Below are 26,637 nucleotides of genomic sequence, written 5' to 3' on the forward strand. Positions count from 1 at the left end.
CGCTGGTAAGAGGTCCCTATTTATCTACTTGCACCCGGGGGTGCTTTCGAACTGCTAGGTTGGCAGGCGCTGGGACCGAACGACGGGAGCGCACCCTGCCGCGGGGATTCGAACTGCCGACCATGTGATTGGCAAGTCCTAGGCGCTGAGGTTTTACCCACAGCACCACCCGCGTCCTTCAGTGAGAAAGCAGGTACCCTATTGACACCCTATTTTTAAAAATACAGTCAGTTGTGGGCAAATTGAGGGGGGGATGAAAAGAATGCCAATTATAATAGTTCCTCACCCTGTTTTCAACGGAAGCATTGCAACTGTTAACGGAAAAATCCGAGGGCTCCCTTGGACAAAAACCAAGACACCAACCAGGATAACTTGGAGCAAAACAGCAGCCTGTAGGCTTGGCCTTTATTGAACTGTTGCAACAGGGTGCTCCCCTCACTTGCAGGAGAGAGGAGGGACTCAGAAAAATGGTGTGTCAGGTCTTATAAAGACTTTTGAAATTCCCATCCTATAGATCAAGACCACACCCAGAAGGGAGGGGGTGAGGGAGCAGTTGTGATGGTAACCTGAGTGTCCTGTCACCTGGCTGGTTCCCCCTTTCCCCCTCCCCATGAGTCACTTCCAGGTGACAGAGGGGAGTTTGCAGTTTCCTGCCCCCAGAGGGAAGAGCTGATCATTGTCCTTTGTTCCAGTCCATGCTGAATCCACTCCCATATGCAAGTTCTTTGTGATCTTGATTTTCTTCTGTCTAGGACCATCAGGGTTGGCATAGCAACTGGGCATGGCTCCTGTGTATGTACTGGTATGCTCAAAGATTATGGCTGCCCTGTATCAAACCTTCCCCATTTTGTAGTCCTTCCTTCATGGAGTAAAATAAAAGTGGAGCAGTGCAAATCCGATGTATGGTTGATTTTCTATGAATTTATAACAGAAGCGTAGCGTATGTAGTGTGTGAGTGTGAGTGTGTGTGAAGGTTGTACAAACTGAATGATGGGGGTGGTGGTTTCCTGCTACACAACCAATGCCAAAGAGATGGGGCAACAAATAGGAATAGGTGTTTTCATTCAACATTTTTATCATGGTCTTCCAAATGGCAATTCTCAAGTCGGAAGTGGAAGTGAAGGCAGCACATCTTTCTAACCTCTTCTGAGCTCTGTGGAGCAAAGAGGAAATTAAGCCTATAGCCCTGTGTCCTGGGATAAGTCCCTTTGAACTTACTCTTGAGTAGACATAGGAGTGCACTTTATTTTTTTTGACAGAAAGGATTAGCTCACAGGTTTTGGTGATTGCCTAGATATTTAATAAACTATCAAAGTTGTTCTGTTTGGTGTTTAAAATATTTTTATTTCTTCATTTTGACCTCAAAAAATAGGGGGGGTCTTATACATGGGGGCTTCTTATACACATAAAAATATGGTATGTATCAGCCACCAAACAATAATACTTTAGCAGTATATAAAGATATAAAATACCACAAGTAAAAAGAGAGAACACTCCCCCCCCCCACACACAAAATGGTTTTTAAAAATTCCATGGTTAATGTTAATTTTTCTGAGAGGATGGACAGACTGGAGATGGGATCAATGGGGGGGGGGGGGATGGGAAGAAACTGGTCCTGAAGAGCAGCTTAAAAATTTCACAGGTCTGTGGCTGCGGACGAGGGTCCAATTCTGCCGTGGGAATGTGCATCGCAGTGGAGTTTGGGCTGAACATTGTGATCTGCAGTTGGAAAAAGTCGGCAGAGTTTGAGTTATTCATTCAGTGGTGTTCGAGGCTGGCGGTGAAGCTAAAATAACAAACAAGAGCACTTATCTCTGCCTCTCCTAGGTGCATGGCCCTTTAAATTAGAAGCAAGGAATTCTGCCCATTCTCATTACAAATAAATAAATTTCCATTTCAAAGAGACCCTGTTCCACTGTCTTTAAGGCAGCCGAGATCCTGAGTCGTCCTGCTTAAATTTCCTGGGCGGGAGAAGAAATATCCCAGATCTCCTTGCTAACTCCACATCTGCGGAGCGGAAGGGAAATCTTGAGTCACCACGTGGAATAATCTCCTCCCGGGAAACGGAAACATAGCGATTCGCACACGGAAAGCGAAGAAAAGGCAACCAAGCTCTCTCTCTTCCTGGCGATGGCTGCTTCTGGGGGTGCCGTGCAGGATCTCTGCGAGGAAGCCACTTGCTCCATCTGCCTGGAGTGTTTCCGGGATCCGGTGATCATCCCGGAGTGCGGGCACAACTTCTGCCGAGCCTGCCTGATCCAGTGCTGGGAGAAGTCCGAGGGAGAGGCTTCCTGCCCTCTGTGCAGAGAAATCATTCAGCACAGGACCCTCATCCCCAATCGGCCGCTGGCAAATGTTGTGGAAATACTGGGAGCCGAGAAAGTCTCCCTTCCAGGGGGAAAGGGGGCAGAAGGAAAGGGGAGGGTCTGCGAGAAGCACCAGGAGCCCCTGAAGCTCTTCTGCAAGGAGGAAGAAGCCCCCATCTGTGTGGTGTGTAATGTATCCAAGGAGCACAAAGGCCACGAGGTGATCCCTCTGGAGGAGGCGTTGCAGGAGTACAAGGTAGGAAATCTCTCTGGGTTTCCTTTGGGGATGCTGAGGGTGAAAGAGCTACAGAGAAGGGGGTCTTGCAAGAAAATGTTTTAATGTATTCTCCCCTCCTGCAGCCAAACAGTAACTAAAATTCCAAAACTCTTCAATAAACATTTCCTTTTTTTCTTTTGGGGGTACAGTGCCCCCCATACCCCCCCTGCATGCAGGAGTAACTCAACCACAGTCCTTCCTCTGGAAGCAGCTCCCTTAGGAAAGGGCTGGAGGGTGGGGCAGTGCAGGTGGCAGGGACCCCAAGGACCATCTAGTCCAACCCCCGCAATGCAGGAATTCTGCCCACAGCCGTCCCTGGTTGGGCTCGAACCACCAACCTTCTGGTTAACAGCCAGACACACTGACCCATTGCGCCACAGACTCCTTGGATGACGAAGGCAAAGACCACAGTATTTGGGGCAGGGAGCAAGCATGTGATTCAACTTTCCTGTTATTATGAATACTAAAACTCCAGCAAATAAAAAAAAACAACCAAAGTTTGATTTTCTTTTCTTTTCAGGATCAGATCAGCAGCTGCCTAGACAATGTGAGGAAGGAGAGAGAGAAAAAACTGGAATTTAAAGCAGATGCAGAAAAGGAAAGCCAAGACCTGCTTGTAAGCATCACTGTTACTTGGAAGTGAAAAAGTGCTGTAGTCTTAAATCAAAATCTGGGGAAATAGAGAAAGAGGTTTCTTTTTGAACGGTCTGATCTCCCACAGGGCATGAAATACCATTTAAAGGAGTGGGTGGGCTTGTAAATTTTTAAGAAGTTCTTTCTCTGCTCAATATGTCAGGCGTTCCCTTCCAAGGGAATTCAGATATCTGGCCTCTTCATCCTGCAAGAGCAGACTAGATGCCTGATATTGGCCCACTGTTCTCTTCTTTCAACCTCTTTGCTGCAGAAACAAACAGATGCAGAGAGAGAAAAGATGGTGGCTGAGTTCAGGCGACTGCACCAGTTTCTGGAAGAACAAGAGAAACGTATTCTGGCCCAGATGGCAGAAGTGGAGAAGGAGATTGCAGCCAAAAGGGAGGAACACCTGGCCAGACTCTCCAGGGAACTCTCCTCTCTTGACAGCCTCATCCGGGAGATGGAGGAGAAGCTTCAGGAACCAGCGAGTGAACTCCTGCAGGTGAGGCCTCATCCTGATGTGAGAGGGTGGAGTGTGCTGCTTCAGACTACAGTGGTAACTCCGGATGCGAACGGCATCCGTACCAGAGCCCCATTTGTATCCTGAATGGAATGCAAGCCGCAACAGCGCATCTGCACGTGCGCGGGTTGTGTTTTGCTGCTTCCGCGCATGCGCAGATTGTCATTTTCTGCGTCTGCGCATGCGCGAGTGGCAAAACCCGGAAGTAATGCACTCCATTACTTCTGGGTTGCTGCGGAGCGCAACCCGAAAGCGCTCAACCTGAAGCACATTCAAGCTGAGGTATGATTGTACAAGCATTCCTTAGTCCTCCCCCACAGAAAAATATCGTTGTAAAAAAAAAACAGTTGGTACAAGAAGGATGAAAACTATTAGCTCTGGCGTCACAAAAAAGGGTCCTGCTGGATCAAACTGCAAGCACCTTCAGTTCAGCATCCTGTCCTCTCTTTGTTCTGGGAAGCCCATAAGCCAATAGGGCTCTCCCCATCTGTGATTCCCAGAGGTAGAAGCTTGTAGTCAAGTAACCTTTACTCAGAGTAAACTAATGGGGATGGCTATCCAAGGTTCATTAATTTCAGTGTATCCGAGTAAAACCAGTTGAATACAACTGATATTGCCTCCCACACTTTGTGGCTAGTTTGCAAAACCCAACCTTCCAAACCCTTCCAAGTTGGTGATCATTACTGCATCAAGCGCGTGTTCCTTCAGGTGCTGTCCTGGGATCTAAGACGGGAGTATGAGATGTACCTAGCAGTAAACAAATTGGTAGCAGGTGAACATGGAGCTGGCATGCACTGCAGGGCAAAATGGTAAACCAGGGTGAGATTGAACCTCTCAGCTATTTGGACAACTTGGCCAAAAGGGAAGAAGGGGAGCATTTATTAGTCATCACTGCAGTGCAGAAATGGCTCCACTGACATCTTTCTTTCTTTCCCACCAGGATATTGGAAGCTCCTTGCAGAGGTAAGTGATGGAAAACCCCTGCCTTATTCTGATTCTAGGAAAGCTCCAGTTCACAAGGTGAGAAACTCGCTCTCCAGTTCCTCCTTCCAGAGATAGCTTAGGACTCCATCATGCATTTAACAAGATCACAGACAAAAACAGGGACACGTTTTCGTAGTCATTTGCATCTGTTGGTCCCATCTACAATCACAGACAGGAAGCCATTCCCATTGCATATTTCTGAAGGCCCTTCTCTGTGATGGATTCATTTCCTCTGCAATTGATACAAAAAGGGGAGACATTCCAAAGGGGCTTGTAAATATATTCACTATAACTTACCCTTAAATATCCAGTGTATTTCAGGTTTCTGCAGTTTCTTCCTCAGCCATAAGGATGTGAGAAAAGGCCCTGCTGGATCAGGCCAGTGACGCATCTAGTCCAGCATCCTGTTTTCACAGTGACTAACCAAATGCCTGTGGGAAACTCGTGAGCAGGATCTGAGCCCCAGAGGACACTCTCCTCCGGTGGCTTCAGCAACTGGAGTTCACAGGCACCACTGCCTTTGACCCAGCCATGGTGGAGAGTAGCCTCTGAGAGCCTTGTCCTCCAGACAACTGCAACGTATTTTAAAATCTTCCATGTTTAGAAAATACAGTTTTAATTTCTAATATTTTTTCCTTTTTTAAATGTAACCACTGGGCTAAAAAATAATTATTATTATACTCACTTGAAATGCTTCACTAAAATTGGTGTAGTCCAAATCTCTGCCTAAGACCCTTGTATTGTTAAGTTTTCTTCAAAAAAATAATAATAATTTGCATATATCAGCTTCTTTACCTTCAATCTCATATTCCTATATTTCCTTCTGTATATTTTGGAAGCAGGTGTGTGTCGGTTTTCCTTCAACTTGTTAGGTGCTCTCTAGATGCTGCCTTTTGCCATTGGAAAAACCCTGCTCCCAAGTCTTCAGGATATATCCATCATGCCTTTATCATCAGGATGAGACCCCTGCCTTGTCAGAAAGCTCCTTGCATTGGAAGGATGGTGGCTTGACTTTGTTCCTTCTCCTCCCAGGTCTCAGGCAAAGCAGAAATTTAAGAATCCTCCTGTGGCTTTTCCTCCTGCCCTGAAGTGGAGGATCTGGGACGTCTGTGATATGAATCTCTTCCTGGAGGAAGTCATGAAGCAGTTCAAAGGTAATGAAGAAAGGCAACAGGGATTTTATACTGGATGTTTAAAAGTGTTTATGAAAGGCTCCAGGTCATACGTAATATTAGTAATACCAGGAAAGGTTTATTTATTATTTCAATGTCCAGAGGCCACACTTTAATATACAGATGCTGGTTTTACTTACACAATCAAAACTTTTATGTGGATTGCAGATAAATAAACAGAAAGCAAGCAGGAAGCCCTCATTGGCTGGGCTCTGGAGGCTCTCATGAGAAAAGGCACTTTTAATCCCTACACGGAATTTGCTTTTAAGCCATCCTCCTTGCTTACTGGGCTTTGAGATGCTCTTGTGAGGTCCCGCAGGGCTGTCCAAGATCTCAGATGGCAGGGGCAATTCTAGGGGTCATTCTGACATTGCACAACTTTATGCACAATCCCCAGGAAAGTAACCCTTGCGTACGTTTTCTGTAGAAAGTTGTATTTTACTGCTTCACATCTCTCCGCCAGGCCTTAGATGCTTTCACGCTCCTCACCCATTTCCCAAGTAGCCTCACCTACAGCCTCTCAGGCATCTCCTCAGTTCCTTTGGCCCTGAGATTGATGTGAAGGAGGCGGGGGGCTGTCAAAAAGCCATCTGGGATCAGAGGGAACTGGGGATGAGATCTCCAGTCCTGGAAGAGATCTTACATCTCAAGGTTGATACTGACTGGGAGGTCTTTTGGAGGTCCTGCTCTTCTTCTTAGGTCTGAGCAGGCCTAGAACTTGGACACTGCCCTTGCCCTGGCTTATGCAGGGATGGCCATTGTGGTGGCTTTCGGACATTTTCAGCTGCAACTCTCATAAGCTCCAACTGGTGTGGCTGGTGGTTTGGGATGATGGGATGACACCACACCTACAATCTCAGGAGCTCATATTGTTGTTACCAGATTTGTTCTCTGGATGGTGGTGTGATGCTAAATCTCTCTTCCCTTTTCTTCTCCAGACACTCTGGACTCTGGACTTCAGCTGCATCAAGGTAAATTTCAGGATCTAAAGGAGGCACAGTTTCTGAGGAGAGGTGTGTGAAGTGCTTTGAAAGAACTGCAGATGTTTAAAGAATCATTATTAAGAACCTAAGGAGCACCCCAGTTCTGAACGCAGTGCATGAAAACCCTTTTCATATTTCTCTCATGTGTCTAAAGAAGTGTCAGTCTCCCAGCTGACATCGTTTCTCTTCTCTTTCCTCATCTGCCCCCACAGAAAACGTCACATTGGATCCGGACACAGCAAATCCCTGGCTCTCCCTGTCTGAGGATCGAAAGAGTGTGCGAAGGGGGAAAGTGTTTAAATACCTACCAAACAACCCTGAGAGATTTGACACATATGGCTATGTGCTGGGATGTCAGGGTTTCACAGCAGGCAGACATTTCTGGGAGGTCATTGTGGGAGGCGAGGAGGGGTGGGGGGTGGGGGTGGCCAGAAAGTCTGTGAAGAGGAAGGGCAAGTTCTGTTTTGATACTAGGGAAGGGATCTGGGGTTTGGGGAAGTGGGGTGGTGGGTATGAGTTATCCTCCTCCCATGAGTACCCTCTTCCAAGTGAGGAGCCCAAGAGGATCCGTGTGGCCCTGAACTGTGAAGGGGGACGGGTGTCCTTTTATGATGCAGATACAGCAGTCCTCCTCTACACATTCTCAGCAGCCTCCTTCTCAGGAGAGACCCTCCAGCCCTTTTTTTACGTGTCCGCCAAAGGCCACCTGACAATCTCTTGAGTGTAGAGACAGACAAGTCTTCTCCAGACTTTTCTCAGAGGCACTAAAAGGGAAGCCATATTGGCAGAACGTGAGTCTCCATCATGGCGTAATTCTTTCCTCAGGCCACTTTTGTAAACCTCACCAATTGCTTGACTCTCCTGCCAGTCCTTCCTTCCTTCCTTCCGTTCTTTCTTTCTTTCTTTCTTTCTTTCTTTCTTTCTTTCTTTCTTTTTATTGGTTTTCACATATCACATTACAATACAAATGTACCAAAGCCAACACCATTTCCTCCCCATCCCCCCATACATTTACATTTCTATTTCCTCAATCCATCATATTATTCTTTTCTCCCTCCTCCCACTTCCCTCCGCCCCCACTCGATTTCCTCCACATTATACAATTTACAATAATCTGTGCATTCTACAGTCTTCTCAAGTCATCTCTATATTCTTATTATCTTTCCTTACTTTTTTTCTTCCATCCAGTACAGTGGTACCTCTGGTTATGTACTTAATTCGTTCTGGAGGTCTGTTCTTAAACTGAAACTGTTCTTAACCTGAAGCACCACTTTAGCTAATGGAGCCTCCTGCTGCTGCCGCGCCACCGGAGCACGATTTCTGTTCTAATCCTGAAGCAAAGTTCTAACTCAAGGTACTATTTCTGGGTTAGCGGAGTCTGTAACCTGAAGCGTATGTAACCTGAAGCATATGTAACCCAAGGTATCACTGTACTTCACATTTTAATCTAGGCATATTAGCATATCTTTTTTGAGCAGTATTTTGCCATATATTCATCAAAACATTTCCACTCCTTTTTTAAAAAAAATATTCGACTGCTTTCTTATTATAGCAGTTAATTTTGCCAAAATTAAATATTCATTTAGTTTACAAATCCGTTCCTCTTTTGTGGGTATAGTTTGTGACTTCCACCTAGCAGCAATCACTATTCTAGCAGCTGAAACCTGCCTTTCATCTCTCATACTCTCCCTTGGGAATCAGCTCCTTCAATTGGTGCAGCGGGAACAAAGGTGAAAGGAAGCGACCTAGTAATTGGAATAAAAAACAATCCTGCACTCACTCTTGTCCTGATTTAGTTCTTCAAACTCCTGAAAGACAGTGACACAGCTTCCTATAGACAATACCATCAACTATTCTGAATAAAATTTGAATTTCGAATGGGCACCACTTGAAACTTCCCTCAGCCTCAATCCTGCTCTCAGTTTCCCTTTTCCTTCAGCAAGGAACTGGTCATAGAGTTGGAAGCTCCAGAATCCCTTTCCTTCCTTACCTGATCCAGGCTCTGGCCGTAAATATTAAAAGCATTCGCCTCTCACAGAGCCATAGCTAGGTGATTTTGTGCCCCTGGAAGAACTGCCCAGATTGCACCCCCAACCATGGACAAATTAGCTTTTCTTTCCACCTCTCCTCCAACCCCTCCACCCATTCAATTCACCCTCTATTAAAAACTGCTGTGAACAAAAATTGCCCTTTTCCCTTATGCGGTATCAAAGAGCCCATATAGAGTCCTTACATAGGTTCCCTATTGGTAGGAGAAGATAACAGAGGCCAACTAGAGAATATTGAGAAGCAAAGCAGCTAGTAAGCCTGATCTTTATTGATCTGTTGCAACAGGGTGCTCCCCTCACCCGCAGGAGAGGAGGAGGAACCCAGAACAATGGCGCGCGAGGCCTTATAAAGACATTTGAAATTGTCACCGTGTAGATCAAGACCACCCCCAGAAACAGCATACATACATCACAGAAAAGGCGGTGTAAAACAGAAATTTTTTGAATGTTGTTTTTCTCCTGTCGTTGTTTATCTCTTGTCTGGCAGGTTACTTGATTGGATTTCCTGGGGAGCCTGGCCAGTCTTTTGTAATGATAAATACCAGTTCCTGGGCCAGGTCACAGGCTCACACCCTATTCATATCTTAAATGTGCCCTTAAGACAGGATTTGAGAGGAAAGAGACAATGGGGAAGTTTCCCACTTTGACCTTGCAGATAAAACATTTGCTCAGCTTAGGAATCAAAATGGTTCCAGGCCGGTCTTCCTGTGCTGATCTATGTACGTGCTTGGTTGGTACGCTTATGAACATTACCATATATCTGAGACCTCAAAATTCCTATCACAAAACCTTTTCTTATGAGGCAATAATCGATATTTTTATTTATAGACATATTTATGGACATATTTTTAGCCAATTTTGCGCCTCCCCTCACCTGTTTCCCTGGCAGGGGCCCACCTCACCACCCCTTAGCTACGGCCCTGGCCTCTCTTTCTCTCCCTTCCCACTCATTCATCAGTTAAAGGTGGCTGTGAGAGATTGGCGTTAGATCAAAGACCGAATGTTTACCATGCAAACTATTACCTTTGAGTGGGGCACACTTCTTAAATAATAAAATAAGAATAATAATACCCCATCCATCTGCTGTGTTTCCTCGGCCACTCTGGACAGCTTACAGCATATTTAAGAACTTAATAAAAACATCAAGCAGGAGTTTTTTCCCTATGGAAAGGCCCCAAAATTAGGAGCATTGCAGCATTTGGAACACACAAGAACTTTAGCTCAAAGCCTATGAGGAGAAAATCATATTCCTGTCCACTTTTGCCACATTTTCTATAACTCTTACCATGCCTCCCCATCGCTCACCTTTTTCCAAAAAGAGTCCCGAGTTTGTTTTTCCACTTGTCAGCCTCGGTTGTCATAAGAGAATCAGGGTCAGAGAGGGGAATAAAGGGAAAATGATCATAATGATATCATTTTACCCAAAAGCCCCACAACAATAATAAACTGTGCCTTGAAGAACGCATCGTTGGGAATATGTCATCTTACTGTGACTTTTTACGCATCGTTGAATGTGATATAATGTGTGCCTTCTCCATTTTTTTTGCATCATCTTAATGTAACGTGCCTGTTGCTATTCATGTCTCACTAAAATGAGTCTAAATGTGTTCTCCCTGAGGTGCCCTTACTGAAATGAATCTTTTCTCCACGAAGTGTACCTCTTTGAAGCGTACCTCTTTTCTCCATGAAGCTTCCTTTTAAAATGTGTTTCCCTTACAAAATGTATTTGTGAATATATCTTTAATGAAATGCCGTAGTATGCTGTACTTTTCTGAATGTATCCAAAATGTAGTTTTAAATAATGTAACAATCTAAGTATTTCAAAATGTATGTACTTGACTCAATATTGTATCCAAAAGGCTGCCAAAACTCTCCACCACACTGCCTCCTACTGAGTCTGCAAACCATACCATGAATGCACACAGACATGAGCTCAAAATAAAGCAGTTTTATTTTCCAAAAAGTATGCAAACATCAGGCTATCACACCTGAATTGATAGCAATGCAGAATAGGATTTCACATTAATATTTTAGTCATTTCCTGAACATCTTCTCAAACATCCAGCCTCACATCTGCATGCGGATTATCAGCAGTTGCGGAGGCTTTCCTGTAGATAAAGGAAAAGCCATTTAAGCAGATCCAAAATTAAATAACACATATCACCTGAGCCCTTCAGCAAATTGACACCTCCCAAAAGTCTTTCAACATCCTACTTACCTTAAGTAAGCTAGAGTTCCAGAAAGACATCTACTTCTGCTTCATTGACTATGCAAAAGCCTTTGACTGTGTCAACCACAGCAAACTATGGCAAGTTCTTAAAGAAATGGGAGTGCCTGATCACCTCATCTGTCTCCTGAGAAATCTCTATGTGGGACAAGAAGCTACAGTTAGAACTGGATATGGAACAACTGATTGGTTCAAAATTGGGAAAGGAGTACGACAAGGCTGTATTTTGTCTCCCTGCTTATTTAATTTATATGCAGAATACATCATGCGAAAGGCTGGGCTGGATGAATCCCAAGCTGGAATTAAGATTGCCGGAAGAAATATCAACAACCTCAGATATGCAGATGACACAACCTTGATGGCAGAAAGTAAGGAGGAATTAAAGAACCTTTTAATGAGGGTGAAAGAGGAGAGCGCAAAATATGGTCTGAAGCTCAACATCAAAAAAAACGAAGATCATGGCCACTGGGCCCATCACCTCCTGGCAAATAGAAGGGGAAGAAATGGAGGCAGTGAGAGATTTTACTTTCTTGGGCTCCATGATCACTGCAGATGGTGACACCTGAGACTCAGCCTTATCTGCCATGGCAGTGAGAAAACTGAAGAACCAGGGCCAACGGCCAAGGAGAGGGAACATTACAGGAACATTTCTGACATAGTCGCACTGCTCAAATGGGAAGAGGAAGTGAAGGAAGGTCGTCTTTTTAAGCTCTTCTGTGGAGCAAAGAGGAAATAAATGCCCCCATCCCAATAAAATATATCCTTCTGGGAAAGCCTTTTAAGAAATGATATCCCCCCAAGACCATTGGAGGGGCTGGAGATGGGACCAGTGGGTGGACAGGACTGGGAAGACGCTGGAGCTGGAGAGCAGCTTAGAAATTCCCCAGCCTCCATCCCATGTTCTCAGGGGCTGCAGATTCGTGTCCAATGGTCCCGTGGGAATGCGCATCACAGGAGAGGGTTGGGCTCCGGCTGCGATTCTCCTTGGAGTCTGAACTTTTGTGTTTTGCAGATGGAAAAGGGCGCGTGAGTTTGAGCCATTGGGTGGGAGGGGCTTGCAAGATTCAGATTCACTGGCTTTCAAATAAGTCTGAGGCTGACGTGAAGCTCATAAAAAACTCACTTCCCTCCACCTCTCCTTGGAAAATGGCTCCTTAAATCGGCAGCCAGGATTTATCCCCTTTCATTTTAATATATAAATTCCCATGCCCCAAAGACTCTGTGTCCCACCTAACTCCCCCTCTCGTCAGGCAGCTGTGATCTGAGCCATCAAGTCTGAATTTCCTGGAAAGGAAACACGCCCATTTGCAGACGCAAAAGAGAGAAAACGAAACCAACTCTCTCTTCCGGGCGGGGCAGCAGCCATGGCTACTTCTGGGGGTCCCGTGCAGGATCTCTGCAAGGAAGCCACTTGCCCCATCTGCCTGGAGTGTTTCAGGGATCCAGTGATCATCCCGGAGTGCGGGCACAACTTCTGCCGATCCTGCCTGATCCAGTGCTGGGGGGAATCCGAGGGAGAGGCTTCCTGTCCTCAGTGCAGGAAAATCATTCAGCACAGGAACCTCATCCCCAATCGGCCGCTGGCAAATGTTTTGGAAAAACTTACAGTCGGGAAACTCCGTCTTGATGAGGAAAAGGGGGCCGAAGGAAAGGGGAGGGTCTGCGAGAAGCACCAGGAGCCCCTGAAGCTCTTCTGCAAGGAGGATGAAGCCCCCATCTGTGTGGTGTGTGACAGATCCAAGGAGCACAAAAGCCACGAGGTGATTCCTCTGGAGGAGGCGTCCCAGGAGTACAAGGTAGGAAATCTCTCTGGGTTTCCTTTGGGGATGATGAGGGTGAAAGAGCTACAGAGAAGGGGGTCTTGCAAGAAAACGCTTTAATGTACAGTGGTGCCCCGCAAGACGAACGCCTCGCAAGACGGAAAACCCGCTAGACGAAAGGGTTTTCCGTTTTGGAGGCGCTTCGCAAAACGAATTTCCCTATGGGCTTCCTTCGCAAGACGAAAGCCCATAGGGAAATCTCCGGGACAGCGGGGTAGCGCAGCGCGTCTTCCCCACTGTCCTCGGACCTCCTCCGAAGGCTGGCGGCGGGGCAGAGAGACCTCCTCCCGCCGCCAGCCTTCGTTTCTCCGCTATCCCGGACGGCTTTTGAAGGCAGGCGGGGGGGGGGGGAAGCAAAGACTTTCGCCCCCCGCCGGCCTTCAGAAGAGGTCCAGGACCTCTTCTGAAGGCCGGCGGGGGGCAAAAGTCTTTGCTCCCCCCTGCCTGCCTTCCCGGGGGCTTTTAAATCGCCCCGGGACAGCGGAGAAGTCCTCCGCTGTCCCGGGGCGATTTTAAAATGCTGGCGGGTGGCAGCTGAGGCTTCGCTGCCGCCCGCCAGCATTTTAAGATCGCCCCGACAGCGGAGAAGCCCTCCGCTGTCCCGGGGTTTTCTAAAATGCTGGCGGGCGGCAGCGGAGGCTTCGCTCCCGCCCGCCCGCATTTTAAGATCGCCCCGGACAGCGGAGAAGTCTCCGCTGTCCCGGGGTTTTTTAAAATGCTGGGGGTGGGAAGAAAAGCCCTTGTTCCCCCCCCCCCAGCCTTCAGAAGAGGTCGGGGGACAGACTGTCCCCGGACCTGGTCTGAAGTCGGTTTCCATAGGAACGCATTAATTGAATTTCAATGCATTCCTATGGGAAACCGTGCTTCGCAAGACGGAAAAATCGCAAGACGACAAAACTTGCGGAATGAATTAATTTCGTCTTGCGAGGCACCACTGTATTCTCCCCTCCGGCAGCCAAAGAGTCACTCGCCAGCAGGAGCTTTTGTCCAGCCTTCTAAAACTAAACCTCTGAAACTCTGTTCAATAAACATTTCTTTTTTCCTTTCTGGGGATTATAGTGCCCCCAATGTCCCCCTGCTGGAGAAACTCACCCCCAGTTCATCCTCTGGTAGCAGCTCCCTTAGGAAAGGGCTGGAGGGAGGAGCAATGGAGGTGGCAGGGATAGAATACAGAATGGTGGAGATGGAAGGGACCCTGAGGGCCATCTAGTCCAACCCCCCGCAATGCAGGAATTCTGCCCACAGTTGTCCCTGGTTGGGCTCGAACCACCAACCTTCTGGTTAACAGCCAGACACATTGACCCATTGCGCCACAGGTTCCGAGGATGACGAAGGCAAAGACCACAGTCTTCGGGGCAGGGAGCAAGCATGTGATTCAACTTTCCTGTTATTATGAATTCCAACAGAGAAAAAAAGCAAGCAAACTTTGATTTTGTTTTGTTTTCAGGATCAGATCAGCACCTACCTAGACAACATGAAGAAGGAGAGAGAGAAATTTCTGGTGTTTAAAGCGGACGCAGAAAAGGAAAGTCAAGACCTGCTTGTAAGCATCATTGTTACTTGAAAGTGAATAAGTGCTGTAGTCTTAAATCGAAATTTAGATAGATGGAGAGATACCGGTGCGGGGGGGGGGGGATTTTTCTATATGCAAGTACAGCTGCTAGAATAGTGATTGCTGCTAGGTGGAAGTCACAAACTATACTCACAAAGGAAGAATGGATTTGTAAACTAAGTGAATATTTATTTTTGGCAAAATTAACTGCTTTAATAAGAAATCAGTCGAATCAAAATTAAATCAAAATCTGGGGAAATACAGAAAGAGGTTTCTTTCTAAACAGCCTTATAGCCCACAGACATTTGAAGGATGGAGTGAGCTTGTGCTTATGAAACACTTTCCCTGCTGAATATTGGCGTAATCTCTCTAAAATGTCAGAAGTGGCCTTCTAAAGGAATTGGGATAACTGGCCTCTTCATCCTTTCAAGAGCAGACTAGATGCCTGATATTGGCCCACTGTTCTCTTCTTTCAACCTCTTTGCTGCAGAAACAAACAGGTGCAGAGAGGGAAAAGATGGTGGCTGAGTTCAGGCAACTGCACCAGTTTCTGGAAGAACAAGAGAAACGTATTCTGGCCCAGATGGCAGAGGTGGAGAAGGAGATTGCAGCCAAAAGGGAGGAGCACCTGGCCAGACTCTCCAGGGAACTCTCCTCTCTTGACAGCCTCATCCGGGAGATGGAGGAGAAGCTTCAGGAACCAGCAAGTGAACTCCTGCAGGTGAGGCCTCATCCTGATGCGAGAGGGTGGAGTGTGATGCTTCAGACTATAGGCATTTCTTAGTCACATAAAAATGTTGCTGGAAGGAAAACAGTACATGAATAATAATAATAATAAATTTTATTTATATCCCGCCCTCCCCAGCCGAAGCCGGGCTCAGGGCGGCTAACAACAATAAAACAGTACAAAAGTACAACATAAACAACATTCTAAAACCATTCATTATAAAAATTAATTAATTCAAGCCACTAGCAACCATTGGGCCAGAGCTCCGCGAAGATTGCCGAGGGAGGGAGTCAGGCTGTGCCCTGGCCAAAGGCCTGGTGGAACAGCTCTGTCTTGCAGGCCCTGCGGAAAGATGTCAAGTCCCGCAGGGCCCTGGTCTCTTGTAACAGAGTGTTCCACCAGATTGGAGCCACAGCCGAAAAAGCCCTGGCTCTAGTTGAGGCCAGCCTAACTTCTCTGTGGCCTGGGACCTTCAAGATGTTTTTATTTGAAGACCGTAAGTTTCTCTGTGGGGCATACCAGGAGAGGCGGTCCCGTAGGTACGAGGGTCCTAGGCCATATAGGGCTTTAAAGGTTGAAACCAGCACCTTAAACCTGATCCTGTACTCCACCGGGAGCCAGTGCAGCTGGTATAGCACCGGGTGAATGTGATCTCGCAGCGAAGACCTCGTAAGGAGTCTCGCTGCAGCATTCTGCACCCGCTGGAGTTTCTGGGTCAGTCTCAAGGGCAGCCCCACCTAGAGCAAGTTACAATAATCCAGTCTGGAGGTGACCGTCGCGTGGATCACAGTGGCTAGGTCAGGGCGAGAGAGGTAAGGAGCCAACTGCTTAGCTTGGCGGAGATGGAAAAATGCTGCCTTTGTTATAGCTGCAATCTGCGCCTCCATGGAAAGGGAGGTGTCGAAGACTACACCCAAACTCTTAACGGACGGTGCTGGCACTAATTGCGCCCCTGCAAGAGATGGGAGTTGCGTCCGTCCTGGTGAAAGGCGTCCGTCCTGGTGTCGCAGAAGGGGCCCTGCTAGATCAAACCACAGGCCCCTTCATTCTAGCATTGTGTTCTCTCATTGGCCAACCAGAGGTCTCTGAGAAGCCTAAAAAACAGTAGTGCTCTCCAAACCTGTGATTCCCAGAAGCTGGTACTCAGCTCCTTAGCATTTAGACTGGAGAAATGGCTCCACTGATATCCTTCTTTCTTTCTTTCTTTCTTTCTTTCTTTCTTTCTTTCTTTCTTTCTTTCTTTCCCTCCAGGATATTGGAAGCTTCTTGCAGAGGTAAGTGATGGAAAGCCCCTGCCTCATTATGTTACTAGAAAAGTTCTTTTGAGAGGAACTCACTCTCCAGTTCCTCCTTCCAGAGATAGCTTAGGACTCCATCGTCCATTTCACAAGATCACAGACAAAAATAGGGACACATTTTCATAGTCATTTGTAGCTATTGGTCTCATCTACAATCATAGGAAGGAAGCCATTCCTCATTCCCCTCCATTACATATTTCTCCCTTTTCCCTGATTGATTCATTTACTGTTTAATAATTACAGAAAAGGGAGGACATCCCAAAGGGGCTTGTAAATATCTTCACTATAACTTACCCTTAAATATCCAGTGTATTTCTGGCTTCTGCAGGTTCTTCCTCAGACATAAGAAGGTGAGAAAGGGCTTTGCTGGATCCACCCAGTGGCTCATCAAGTCCAGCATCCTCTTTTCACAGTGACTAACCAGATGCCAGTGTGAAACCCGTGAGCAGGATCCGGGCCCCAGAGGACACTCCCCTCCTGTGGTTCAGAGGCACCACAGCCTTTGACCCAGCTATCGTGGCCAATAAGTGTTGAGAGCTTTGTTCTCCAAATGGCTTCAATATATTTTTAAAATCTTCCATGTTTAGAAAATACAGCTTTAATTTCTAATATTTCTCCCTACTTTAAATGTAACTACTGGGCTAAAAAGTATTAATAACTTTAATCATTTGAAATGCTTCGCTAAAACTGATGCAGTTCTAGATCTCTTTCTAAGGACCTTGTATTGTTATTTTTTCTTCCAAAGAATTCATTTGCATACATTCAGTCTTATCTCCATATATTCCCTTCCATGTACTATGGAAGCAGGTGTGTGTCGGGTTTCCTTCAACTTCTTAGATGCTTTCTAGATTCAGACGTCATCTTGATGCTCCCTTTTGCCATAGGAAGAACTCTGCTCCCAAGTCTTCATGATATTTCCATGGTGCCTTTATAATCAGAATGAGACACCTGCCGTGCCAGAAAGCTCCTTGCATTGGAAGGATGGTGGCTTGACTTGGTTCTTCTCCTCCCAGGTCGCAGGAGAAGGAGAACTTAGAGGATCCTCCTGTGGCTTTTCCTCCTGCTCTGAAGTGGAAGATCTGGGACTTCTGTGATATTAATCCCTTCCTGGAGGGAGTCATGAAGAAATTCAGAGGTAGTAAAGAAGGGCTGTAAGGATTCTATACTAGATGAAAGTGTCCAGGTCATATGTTATATTAGCAATGCCAGGAAAATGAAAGGTTTATGTATTTATCCTCTTTCAGTATCCAGATGCCACCCTTTCATATACAGATGACTCACAACTTACGCTAATTTTACTCACACAGTCACAGCTTGATGGGGATCACAAATAAATCATAGAATCATAGAGTTGGAAGAGACCACAAGGGCCATCGAGTCCAACCCCCTGCCAAACAGGAAACACCATCAGAGCACTCTAAATAGGAATTTAGAATTACTTGTTGGGATGTGGAGGCTCTCGTGAGAAATGGTGCTCTTAATGTTTGATTTTTTACTATGTTTCAATACAGTGGTACCTCGGGTTAAGTACTTAATTCGTTCCGGAGGTCTGTACTTAACCTGAAACTGTTCTTAACCTGAAGACCACTTTAGCTAATGGGGCCTCCTGCTGCTGCCGTGCCGCCAGAGCACGATTTCTGTTCTCATCCTGAAGCAAAGTTCTTAACCTGAAGCACTATTTCTGGGTTAGCAGAGTCTGTAACCTGAAGCGTATGTAGCCTGATGCATATGTAACCTGAGGTACCACTGTATATGCTGTGAGCCGCGCAGAGTGACTGGGCGGGGTATAATAATAATTATTATTATTACATCTCCTCAAGATTGTGGTTGATGGTGAGATCTTCTGGGGGTCCTGCTCCTCCTCTAAGGTCTGAGCAGGCCTGAATCTTGACATCGCCCCTGCCCTGGCTTATGCAGGTATAGGCAGCATGGTGGGTTTTAGACATTTTAAATGGCAACTCCCATGAGCTCCAGCTGGCATGGCCGATGGTTAGGGATGATGGGAACTGTAGTCCACAATGCCTAAAGTCCATCACTCTGGCTTCCCCAGCTATAATTGCATGAGCTCATATTGTCATTACCAGATTAGTTACCAGGGTGATGGTGTGATGCTAAATCTCTGTTCCCTTTTCTTCACCAGACACTGTGGAATCTGGACTTGAGCTGCAAAAAGGTAAATTTCAGGGTCGAATAGCGGCACAATTTTATCCCCCCCCCCCCAGGTAGCAGTTTCCACATCTGCCTTACAGGTTTTCTGTCACTTTCAGGAAGTGATAAATTAGGTTGGTAAAGGTAAAGGACCCTTGACAGTTAAGTCCAGTCGCAAATGACTCTGGGGTTGTGGCGCTCATTTCGCTTTACATGCCAAGGGAGCTGGTGTTTGTCCGCAGACAGTTTTTTCAGGTCATGTGGCCAGCATGACTAACCCACTTCTGGTGCAACGGAACACCGAAACCAGAGCAGCGCACGGAAATGCCGTTTACCTTCCCATCGGAGGGGTACCTCTTTATCTACTTGCACTTTTTGGCGTACTTTCAAACTGCTAGGTTGGCAGGAGCAGGGACCGAGCAATGGGAGCTCACCCCGTTGTGGGGATTTGAACCGCCAACCTTCTGATCGGCAAGCCCAAGAGGTTCAGTGGTTTAGACCACAGCACCCCCCATGTCCCTTACTTAGGTTGTTACACTTCCCCAATTCACATTTTAAAAGGGCATCAGATGTCAATCAGCCAAAGGCCTGGTTAAAGAGGAATGTTTTTGCCTGGCACCTAAATGTGTATAACGAAGGTGCCAGGCCTTCATTAAAATGATCTTTTGAAGGATATCATTGGAGGAGAATGCATTTTTGTCCTATTTGAGTTTCATTACCAATATCAATGGGATGAGCAGAACTTCAGCATTCCCAACAGGCAAGTCAACTGTCTGGCATCTGCAGAGAGAGGCAGCCTGCCTGACAACATCTGCTCATCAAAACAGAGCCCCCCCTGATTCGCTCTCAGAGCCCCAAGCAGGTCATTTCACACAGAGAGGGTCAAGGGAGACTAGTCGCTTTCATAAGCAGCAGAGCATAGAGACAGTTTTATGGGTGTCAGTGTTTTTTCTTTTTATAAACTGCCTGGAAAGGTGGGGTAAAACATCCTTTAAATACATAACTGAACTTGGGTGGTTGCCATGAGACGGGTGTGTTCCCTGCTGTGGCCTGCAGCCAGATTTACCTGCCATTTCAAGCATAGTGTGTCCTGTGAGGGAAAAGATTGAGCTGTGAATCAGGGAGTCCCTGTTTGATGAGTAAAGAGGCCACTCTCAGCCTCAGTCCTCCCGTCTGAAAAACGTGCATAATAAAGTTGACCTTACTTACAGGGCTGGTGTAAGGTTTCTGTGCACAGTGATTTCATTACCAGAAAATAGGAGGGTTCCTTTTGATGGCACAACTCCCACAAAACCATACAGATGTTTCAAGAAGTAGTATTAAGAACTTGTGGAGCATCCTAGCCCCAAACACTATCAACTGAGTCCCTGTTCATTTCAGAGGGAATTACATTACTGTCTAAAGCAAAGTCAGCTCCCCAGTTGATGTGGTTCCTCTTTTCTTTCCTCCTCTGCCGCCACAGAAAACATAATTTTGGATCCAGACACAGCAAATCCCTGGCTCATCCTGTCTGAGGATCGAAAGAGTGTGAGAGAGGGAGAAGTGCGTCAAGGCCTGCCAGACAACCCTGAGAGATTTGACATACATAGCTATGTACTGGGATGTCAGGGTTTCACATCAGGCCGACATTTCTGGGAAGTCGTTGTGGGGAGCGAGGGGGAATGGGCCGTGGGGGTGGCCAGAAAGTCTGTGAAGAGGAAGGGCAAGTTCTCTTTTGGTCCTAGTGAAGGGATCTGGGGTATGGGAAAGTGGCGCGGTAGGTACAAGTTCTGCTCCCCCCGTAAGGAGCCCGAGAGGATCCGAGTGGCCCTGAACTGTGAAGGGGGGTGGGTATCCTTTTACGATGCTGATACAGCAGCCCTTCTCCAGTCATACTCAGCAGCCTCCTTCTCAGGAGAAACCTTCCAGCCCTTGTTTTCTGTGTCTGCCAAAGGCCACTTAGCACTCTCTGAGGGTAGAGACAGACAAGCAGATACATATCGCCACATCTTCGATCTAAGTTCTCTCTTATCTCAGAGGCACTAAAGGGGCAGCTGTATTGGCAAAAGAGTGATAGACTGACCCGAGTGTCCATCATGGTGCAACTCTTTTTTTCTCAGGCCACTTCTGTTGTTGTTGTTGTTGTTGTTTAGTCGTTTAGTCGTGTCCGACTCTTCGTGACCCCATGGATCAGAGCACGCCAGGCACTTCTGTCTTCCTCTGCCTCCTGCAGTTTTGTCAAACTCATGCTGGTAGCTTCGAGAACACTGTCCAACCATCTCGTCCTCTGTCATCCCCTTCTCCTTGTGCCCTCCATCTTTCCCAACATCAGGGTCTTTTCCAGGGAGTCTTCTCTTCTCATGAGGTGGCCAAAGTATTGGTGCCTCAGCTTCACGATCTGTCCTTCCAGTGAGCACTCAGGGCTGATTTCCTTAAGAATGAATGCGTTTGATCTTCTTGCAGTCCATGGGACTCTCAAGAGCCTCCTCCAGCACCATAATTCAAAAGCATCAATTCTTCAGCGATCAGCCTTCTTTATGGTCCAGCTCTCACTTCCATACATCACTACTGGGAAAACCATGGCTTTAACTATACGGACCTTTGTTGGCAAGGTGATGCCTCTGCTTTTTAAGATGCTGTCTAGGTTTGCCATCGCCTTTCCCCCAAGGAGCAGGCATCTTTTAATTTCATGACTGCTGTCACCATCTGCAGTGATCATGGAGCCCAAGAAAATAAAATCTCTCACTGCCTCCATTTCTTCCCCTTCTATTTGCCAGGAGGTGATGGGCCCAGTGGCCATGATCTTCGTTTTTTTTGATGTTGAGCTTCAGACCATATTTTGCGCTCTCCTCTTTCACCCTCATTAAAAGGTTCTTTAATTTCTCCTCACTTTCTGCCATCAAGGTTGTGTCATCTGCATATCTGAGGTTGTTGATATTTCTTTCGGCAATCTTAATTCCGGCTTGGGATTCATCCAGCCCAGCCTTTCGCATGATGAATTCTGCATATAAGTTAAATAAGCAGGGAGACAATATACAGCCGTGCCGTACTCCTTTCCCAATTTTGAACCAATCAGTTGTTTCATATCCAGTTCTAACTCTAGCTTCTTGTCCCACATAGAGATTTCTCAGGAGACAGATGAGGTGATCAGGCACTCCCATTTCTTTAAGAACTTGCCATAGTTTGCTGTGGTCGACATAGTCAAAGGCTTTTGCCTAGTCAATGAAGCAAAAGTAGATGTCTTTCTGGAACTCTCTAGCTTTCTCCATAACCCAGTGCATATTTGCAATTTGGTCTCTGGTTCCTCTGCCTCTTCTAAATCCAGCTTGCACTTCTGGGAGTTCTCGGTTCATATACTGCTTGAGCCTTCCTTGTAGAATTTTAAGCATAACCTTGCTAGCTTGTGAAATGAGTGCAATTGTGCGGTATTTGGAGCATTCTTTGGCACTGCCCTTCTTTGGGATTGGGATGTAGACTGATCTTCTCCAATCTTCTGGCCACTCCTGAGTTTTCCAAACTTGCTGGTATATTGATTGTAGCACCTTAACACCATCATCTTTTAAAATTTTAAGTAGTTCAGCTGGAATACCATCACTTCCACTGGCCTTGTTATTTGCAGTGCTTTCTAAGACCCATTTGACTTCACTCTCCAGGATGTCTGGCTCAAGGTCAGCAACCACACTACCTGGGGTGTACGAGACATCCATATCTTTCTGGTATAATTCCTCTGTGTATTCTTGCCACCTCTTCTTGATGTCTTCTGCTTCTGTTAGGTCCTTACCACTTTTGTCCTTTATTATGGTAATCTTTGTACGAAATGTCCCTTTCATATCTCCAATTTTCTTGAACAGATCTCTGGTTCTTCCCATTCTGTTGTTTTCCTCTATTTCTTTGCATTGCTTGTTTAAGAAGGCCTTCTTGTCTCTCCTTGCTATTTTTTGGAAATCTGCATTCAATTTCCTGTATCTTTCACTATCTCCCTCGCATTTTGCTTGCCTTCTCTCCTCCGCTATTTGTAAGGCCTCGTTGGACAGCCACTTTGCTTTCTTGCCTTTCCCTTTTCATTGGGATGGTTTTCGTTGCTGCCTCCTGTATAATGTTGCGAGCCTCCGTCCATAGTTCTTCAGGCACTCTGTCCACCAAATCTAAATCCTTAAACCTGTTCCTCACTTCCACTGTGTATTCATAAGGGATTTGACTTAGATTGTATCTTACCGACCCAGTGGTTTTTCCTACTTAATTCAGGTTAAGCTTGAATTTTGCTATAAGAAGCTGATGATCTGAGCCACAGTCCGCTCCAGGTCTTGTTTTTGCTGACTGTATAGAGCTTCTCCATCTTTGACTCCAGAGAATATAATCAATCTGATTTTGATGCTGCCCATCTGATGATGTCCATGTGTAGAGTCGTCTCTTGTGTTGTTGGAAAAGAGTGTTTGTGATGACCAGCTTGTTCTCTTGGCAGAACTCTATTAGCCTTTGCCCTGCTTCGTTTTGATCTCCAAGGCCAAACTTGCCATTTGTTCCTTTTATCTCTTGACTCCCTACTTTAGCATTCCAATCCCCTATAATGAGAAGAACATCCTTCTTTGGTGTCAATTCTATAAGGTGTTGTAAGTCTTCATAGAATTGGTCAATTTCAGTTTCTTCAGCACCAGTGGTTGGTGCATAAACTTGGATTACTGTGATGTTAAAAGGTCTGCCTTGGATTCGTATCGAGATCATTCTATCATTTTTGAGATTGCATCCCAATACAGCTTTTGCCACTCTTTTGTTGACTATGAGGGCCACTCCATTTCTTTTACAGGATTGTTGCCCACAGTAGTAGATATGATGGTCATCTGAACTGAATTCGCCCATTCCCGTCCATTTTAGTTCACTGATGCCCAGGATGTCAATATTTATTCTTGCCATCTCATTTTTGACCACACCCAACTTACCCAGGTTCATGGTTCTTACATTCCAGGTCCCTATGCAATATTTTTCTTTACAGCATTGGACTTTCCTTTCGCTTCCAGGCATATCTGCAACTGAGCGTCCTTTCGGCTTTGGCCCAGCCGCTTCATCAGCTCTGAATCTACTTGTACTTGTCCTCTGCTCTTTCTCAGTAGCATGTTGGACGCCTTCCGACCTGAGGGGCTCATCTTCCAGCGTCATAACTTTTATATGCCTGTTGTCTTTGTCCATGGAGTTTTCTTGGCAGGGATACTGGAGTGGCTTGCCGGTTCCTGCTCCAGGTGGATCACATTTGGTCAAAACTCTCCACTATGACCTGTCCATCTTGGGTGGCCCTGCATGGCCATAGCTTCTCCAAGTTCTTCAAGCCCCTTCGCCACGGCAAGGCAGTGATCCATGAAGGGGAGGCCACTTCTGTAAATGGTACCAATTGGTTGAGTCAGTCCTGAAACCTGCCTGTTGTCTTTCCCTCATGGTCTCCCTTGGGAATCAGCTGCTTCAGTTGGTGCAGGAGGGGCAAAGACGCAGACTAATAATAAACACAAAAGCAACCCTACCCTCATGCCTGTTCTGATGTAGTACTTTTCCCAGCCTCCCAAAAGCCAGTGAAGTCTGACTTACAGCTTTCTATGGAGAATACGCTCATCACTTCTGAATAAAATTCTGAATAGGCATTGCTTAAAACCTCCCTCAGCCTCCGTCCTGTTTTCCGTTTCCCTTTCCCTCCCCCAAGACCTTCACTGGCTGTGGAGATGCAAGAACCAAAATCCCTTCTTCTTTGCTGTTGCTCAGGGAAGCTTATGTGGCATTTCAGTAAAATCTCTATATCCAAAGTGGCCCAAAATATGCACACAGCTTAGTTACACGATCCCTGCCCTGCATGCTTCGTCAAAACAAAAATATCAAGAGGGCGCAAGGCTTGGAAGTAACACTCAGAAGGGGCCGTGCGATATCTCACAAGAGCCTCCAGAGACCAGAAAGCAAGTCAGAGGGATTAAACTCTTTTGGCCCTGGGTTTTCCTCCGCCTTCCTTACTGCCCTCTAGCAAGGTTGCAGAAGGCATTTCTGGGGGTCTTCCTGCCTTTATGTGATTTTGCCTTTGAATGCAGACCCCAAGAACATAACCACTGACAAGCTCTGAGGAGAGAACAGAGACAATCCAGGGAATTTCAGGGTGGGTGGGTGGTAGATTCCCATGTATACAATTATTTTCTCTTAGGGGCTTTGTAGTTAATAGACAGGTCCATGCAGATCTGTCTGCAGTGAGCAGGAACCAAGCAGTTACGGATCCATAAGGGTCTTTATGGGAGAAGGACTGTGAGAGAACTGCTTCCCAGGGGACCAGGCAGGTTCCAACTCAAGGAGCTGGTTTGCCTACCTCACGTTATCCATTAAAACTTCCAGTCCTGACTCGCATTATTCCAGTCTCAGAATAATAATTTAATTTTATTATTTATACCCCACCCATCTGGCTCGGTTTCCCCAGCCACTCTGGGCAGCTTACAGCACATATAAAAACACAGTAAAACGTCAAACATTAAGAAGTTCCCGATACAGAGCTGCCTTCAGATGTCTCCAGAATGTTGTGTGGTTGTTTATCTGTTTGACAGCTGATGGGAGGGCGTTCCACAGGAACCTATAGTGAATTCATTCTCATCTCATGCATGCGCAGTAGACATTGTAGTTCCCACGTCTAGTGACCCAACGGCACATCAAGGCAGCTCTCTCTCACAAACACAGAGCACTTTGCCAGCTTTGGTTAAAAGCTCACCTGCCCAACTCACAATTAATTCAAGTGGGAGCATTAAGATCTTGGGACTATTTGCCCCACCCTCCATAGACATTGGCGTGGGCTGTCCCTTCTCTCTGTCCCCTTCCCGCAATGGAACTTGTTCCCAAATAAATATGCTTAGAGCCACAGCCTTAAAGGAAATCCAGGTACTTCAAGCTGCTTCACAGAGGTCTGTCCCTCTCTGGACGACGGCAGCGTCTCATGGAGGCTTGTGATGAATCAGTCGCCACAAGAGCCACTTGCACACCACCCCTGACTGTGGTGGAGTCAGTTTGTGTGTTAAGCTGCCAGGCATCGAGCGCTGAGGAAGCATGCAATGAACACGCATGTGTGCAAACAGCCCTTGAGACAACGACCGAAGCTCAAGGTAGAAATTCCTTTGATCTGACACCCAAATTTCATTTATTGGTTGCTGAGGAGGAAAGATTCACTGCCAAGACAGCGTAGAGGCTGTCATTCGACACAACGGTTCGTTCCCAGATTCTGTAAATGCAAATGCATATACAGTGGAACCTCGAGTTACGTACTGGCCTCCTTGCAAATGCTTCGGGTAACGAGCTCCGCTAACCTGGAAGTAGTTGCTCCTGGTAAGAAACTTTGCCCCGGGGTGCAAGGAGGCCCCATTAGTGAAAGCACGGCATCAGGTTAAGAACGGTTTCAGGTTAAGAATGGATCTCCGGAATGAATTAAGTTCATAACTGGAGGTACCACTGTATTATATCTACCCAGGTTTTGAACCTTCTTTCATATGGTGGTTCATGTGGTCAACTAAATCTGTTCTGACTAGACAACTGGGGGCGTCTTACCCATACACACTAGTGGCGCAGGGCACCAAGTTCTGGAGGACACCAGGCGAGCGTCTGGGGAACACCGAACGAGCGCGCTGAGTGAGCGAGGGTGAGTGCGCCGTTCCTGCCGAGCGTCGACTCCATTTTTAGCCTGCAGGCAACGAATTCTGCAGGGCGCCAGAAGGCTAAAAGGGGGGAAACTGAGCTGACGCTCAGCGGGAGCGGCACACACGTCTTCGCTCGGCACAGGCCTTCTCACTTGGTGTGCTCGCTTGCCCAACGCGTTGAGGTGGATCAGCTCGCCGCCCTTGCCCGCCTCTGCCATGCTGCACCGAAGCAGCACCCACCCAGATCCTCCGCCTGCCATGGACACCGCAGCACGAATCAGCTAGCTGAGCCGGGAGGCGCCTCCGCCTCTTCCCTGCCGGAG

General features: G+C 46.6%; 2 protein-coding genes across 2 annotated transcripts; both read left to right on the forward strand.

Annotated features, from left to right (window-relative positions):
• Nucleotides 1-1,689: 1,689 nt before the first annotated feature.
• LOC114590982 (zinc finger protein RFP-like) lies at nt 1,690-10,753 on the forward strand. The gene is made up of 7 exons (XM_077922264.1): nt 1,690-2,562; nt 3,104-3,199; nt 3,488-3,718; nt 4,677-4,699; nt 5,753-5,874; nt 6,831-6,863; nt 7,088-10,753. The coding sequence occupies exons 1-7, from the start codon at nt 2,131-2,133 to the stop codon at nt 7,594-7,596; spliced, it is 1,446 nt and encodes a 481-aa protein (XP_077778390.1). The 5' UTR covers nt 1,690-2,130; the 3' UTR covers nt 7,597-10,753.
• A 1,570-nt stretch (nt 10,754-12,323) lies between these two features.
• On the forward strand, nt 12,324-25,054 carry LOC144326113 (zinc finger protein RFP-like). Its single transcript, XM_077922125.1, has 7 exons — nt 12,324-12,946; nt 14,418-14,513; nt 15,013-15,243; nt 16,501-16,523; nt 17,561-17,682; nt 18,688-18,720; nt 20,158-25,054. Exons 1-7 carry the CDS (start codon nt 12,515-12,517, stop codon nt 20,718-20,720), a joined length of 1,500 nt encoding a protein of 499 aa, XP_077778251.1. The 5' UTR covers nt 12,324-12,514; the 3' UTR covers nt 20,721-25,054.
• The last annotated feature ends 1,583 nt before the right edge of the window (nt 25,055-26,637 follow it).

This window comes from Podarcis muralis, chromosome 2 (assembly GCF_964188315.1).
Source record: "Podarcis muralis chromosome 2, rPodMur119.hap1.1, whole genome shotgun sequence".
In the NCBI taxonomy this organism is placed as follows: Eukaryota; Metazoa; Chordata; class Lepidosauria; order Squamata; family Lacertidae; genus Podarcis; species Podarcis muralis.

Coding starts and splice junctions, on each gene's coding strand:
- LOC114590982 (XM_077922264.1), top strand. CDS start 2,131: ATGGCTGCTTCTGGGGGTGCCGTGCAGGATCTCTGCGAGGAAGCCACT. Junction 4,700..5,752: donor ATTGGAAGCTCCTTGCAGAG/GTAAGTGATGGA, acceptor TTCTCCTCCCAG/GTCTCAGGCAAAGCAGAAAT. Junction 6,864..7,087: donor TGGACTTCAGCTGCATCAAG/GTAAATTTCAGG, acceptor CTGCCCCCACAG/AAAACGTCACATTGGATCCG.
- LOC144326113 (XM_077922125.1), top strand. CDS start 12,515: ATGGCTACTTCTGGGGGTCCCGTGCAGGATCTCTGCAAGGAAGCCACT. Junction 16,524..17,560: donor ATTGGAAGCTTCTTGCAGAG/GTAAGTGATGGA, acceptor TTCTCCTCCCAG/GTCGCAGGAGAAGGAGAACT. Junction 17,683..18,687: donor AGTCATGAAGAAATTCAGAG/GTAGTAAAGAAG, acceptor TTTCTTCACCAG/ACACTGTGGAATCTGGACTT.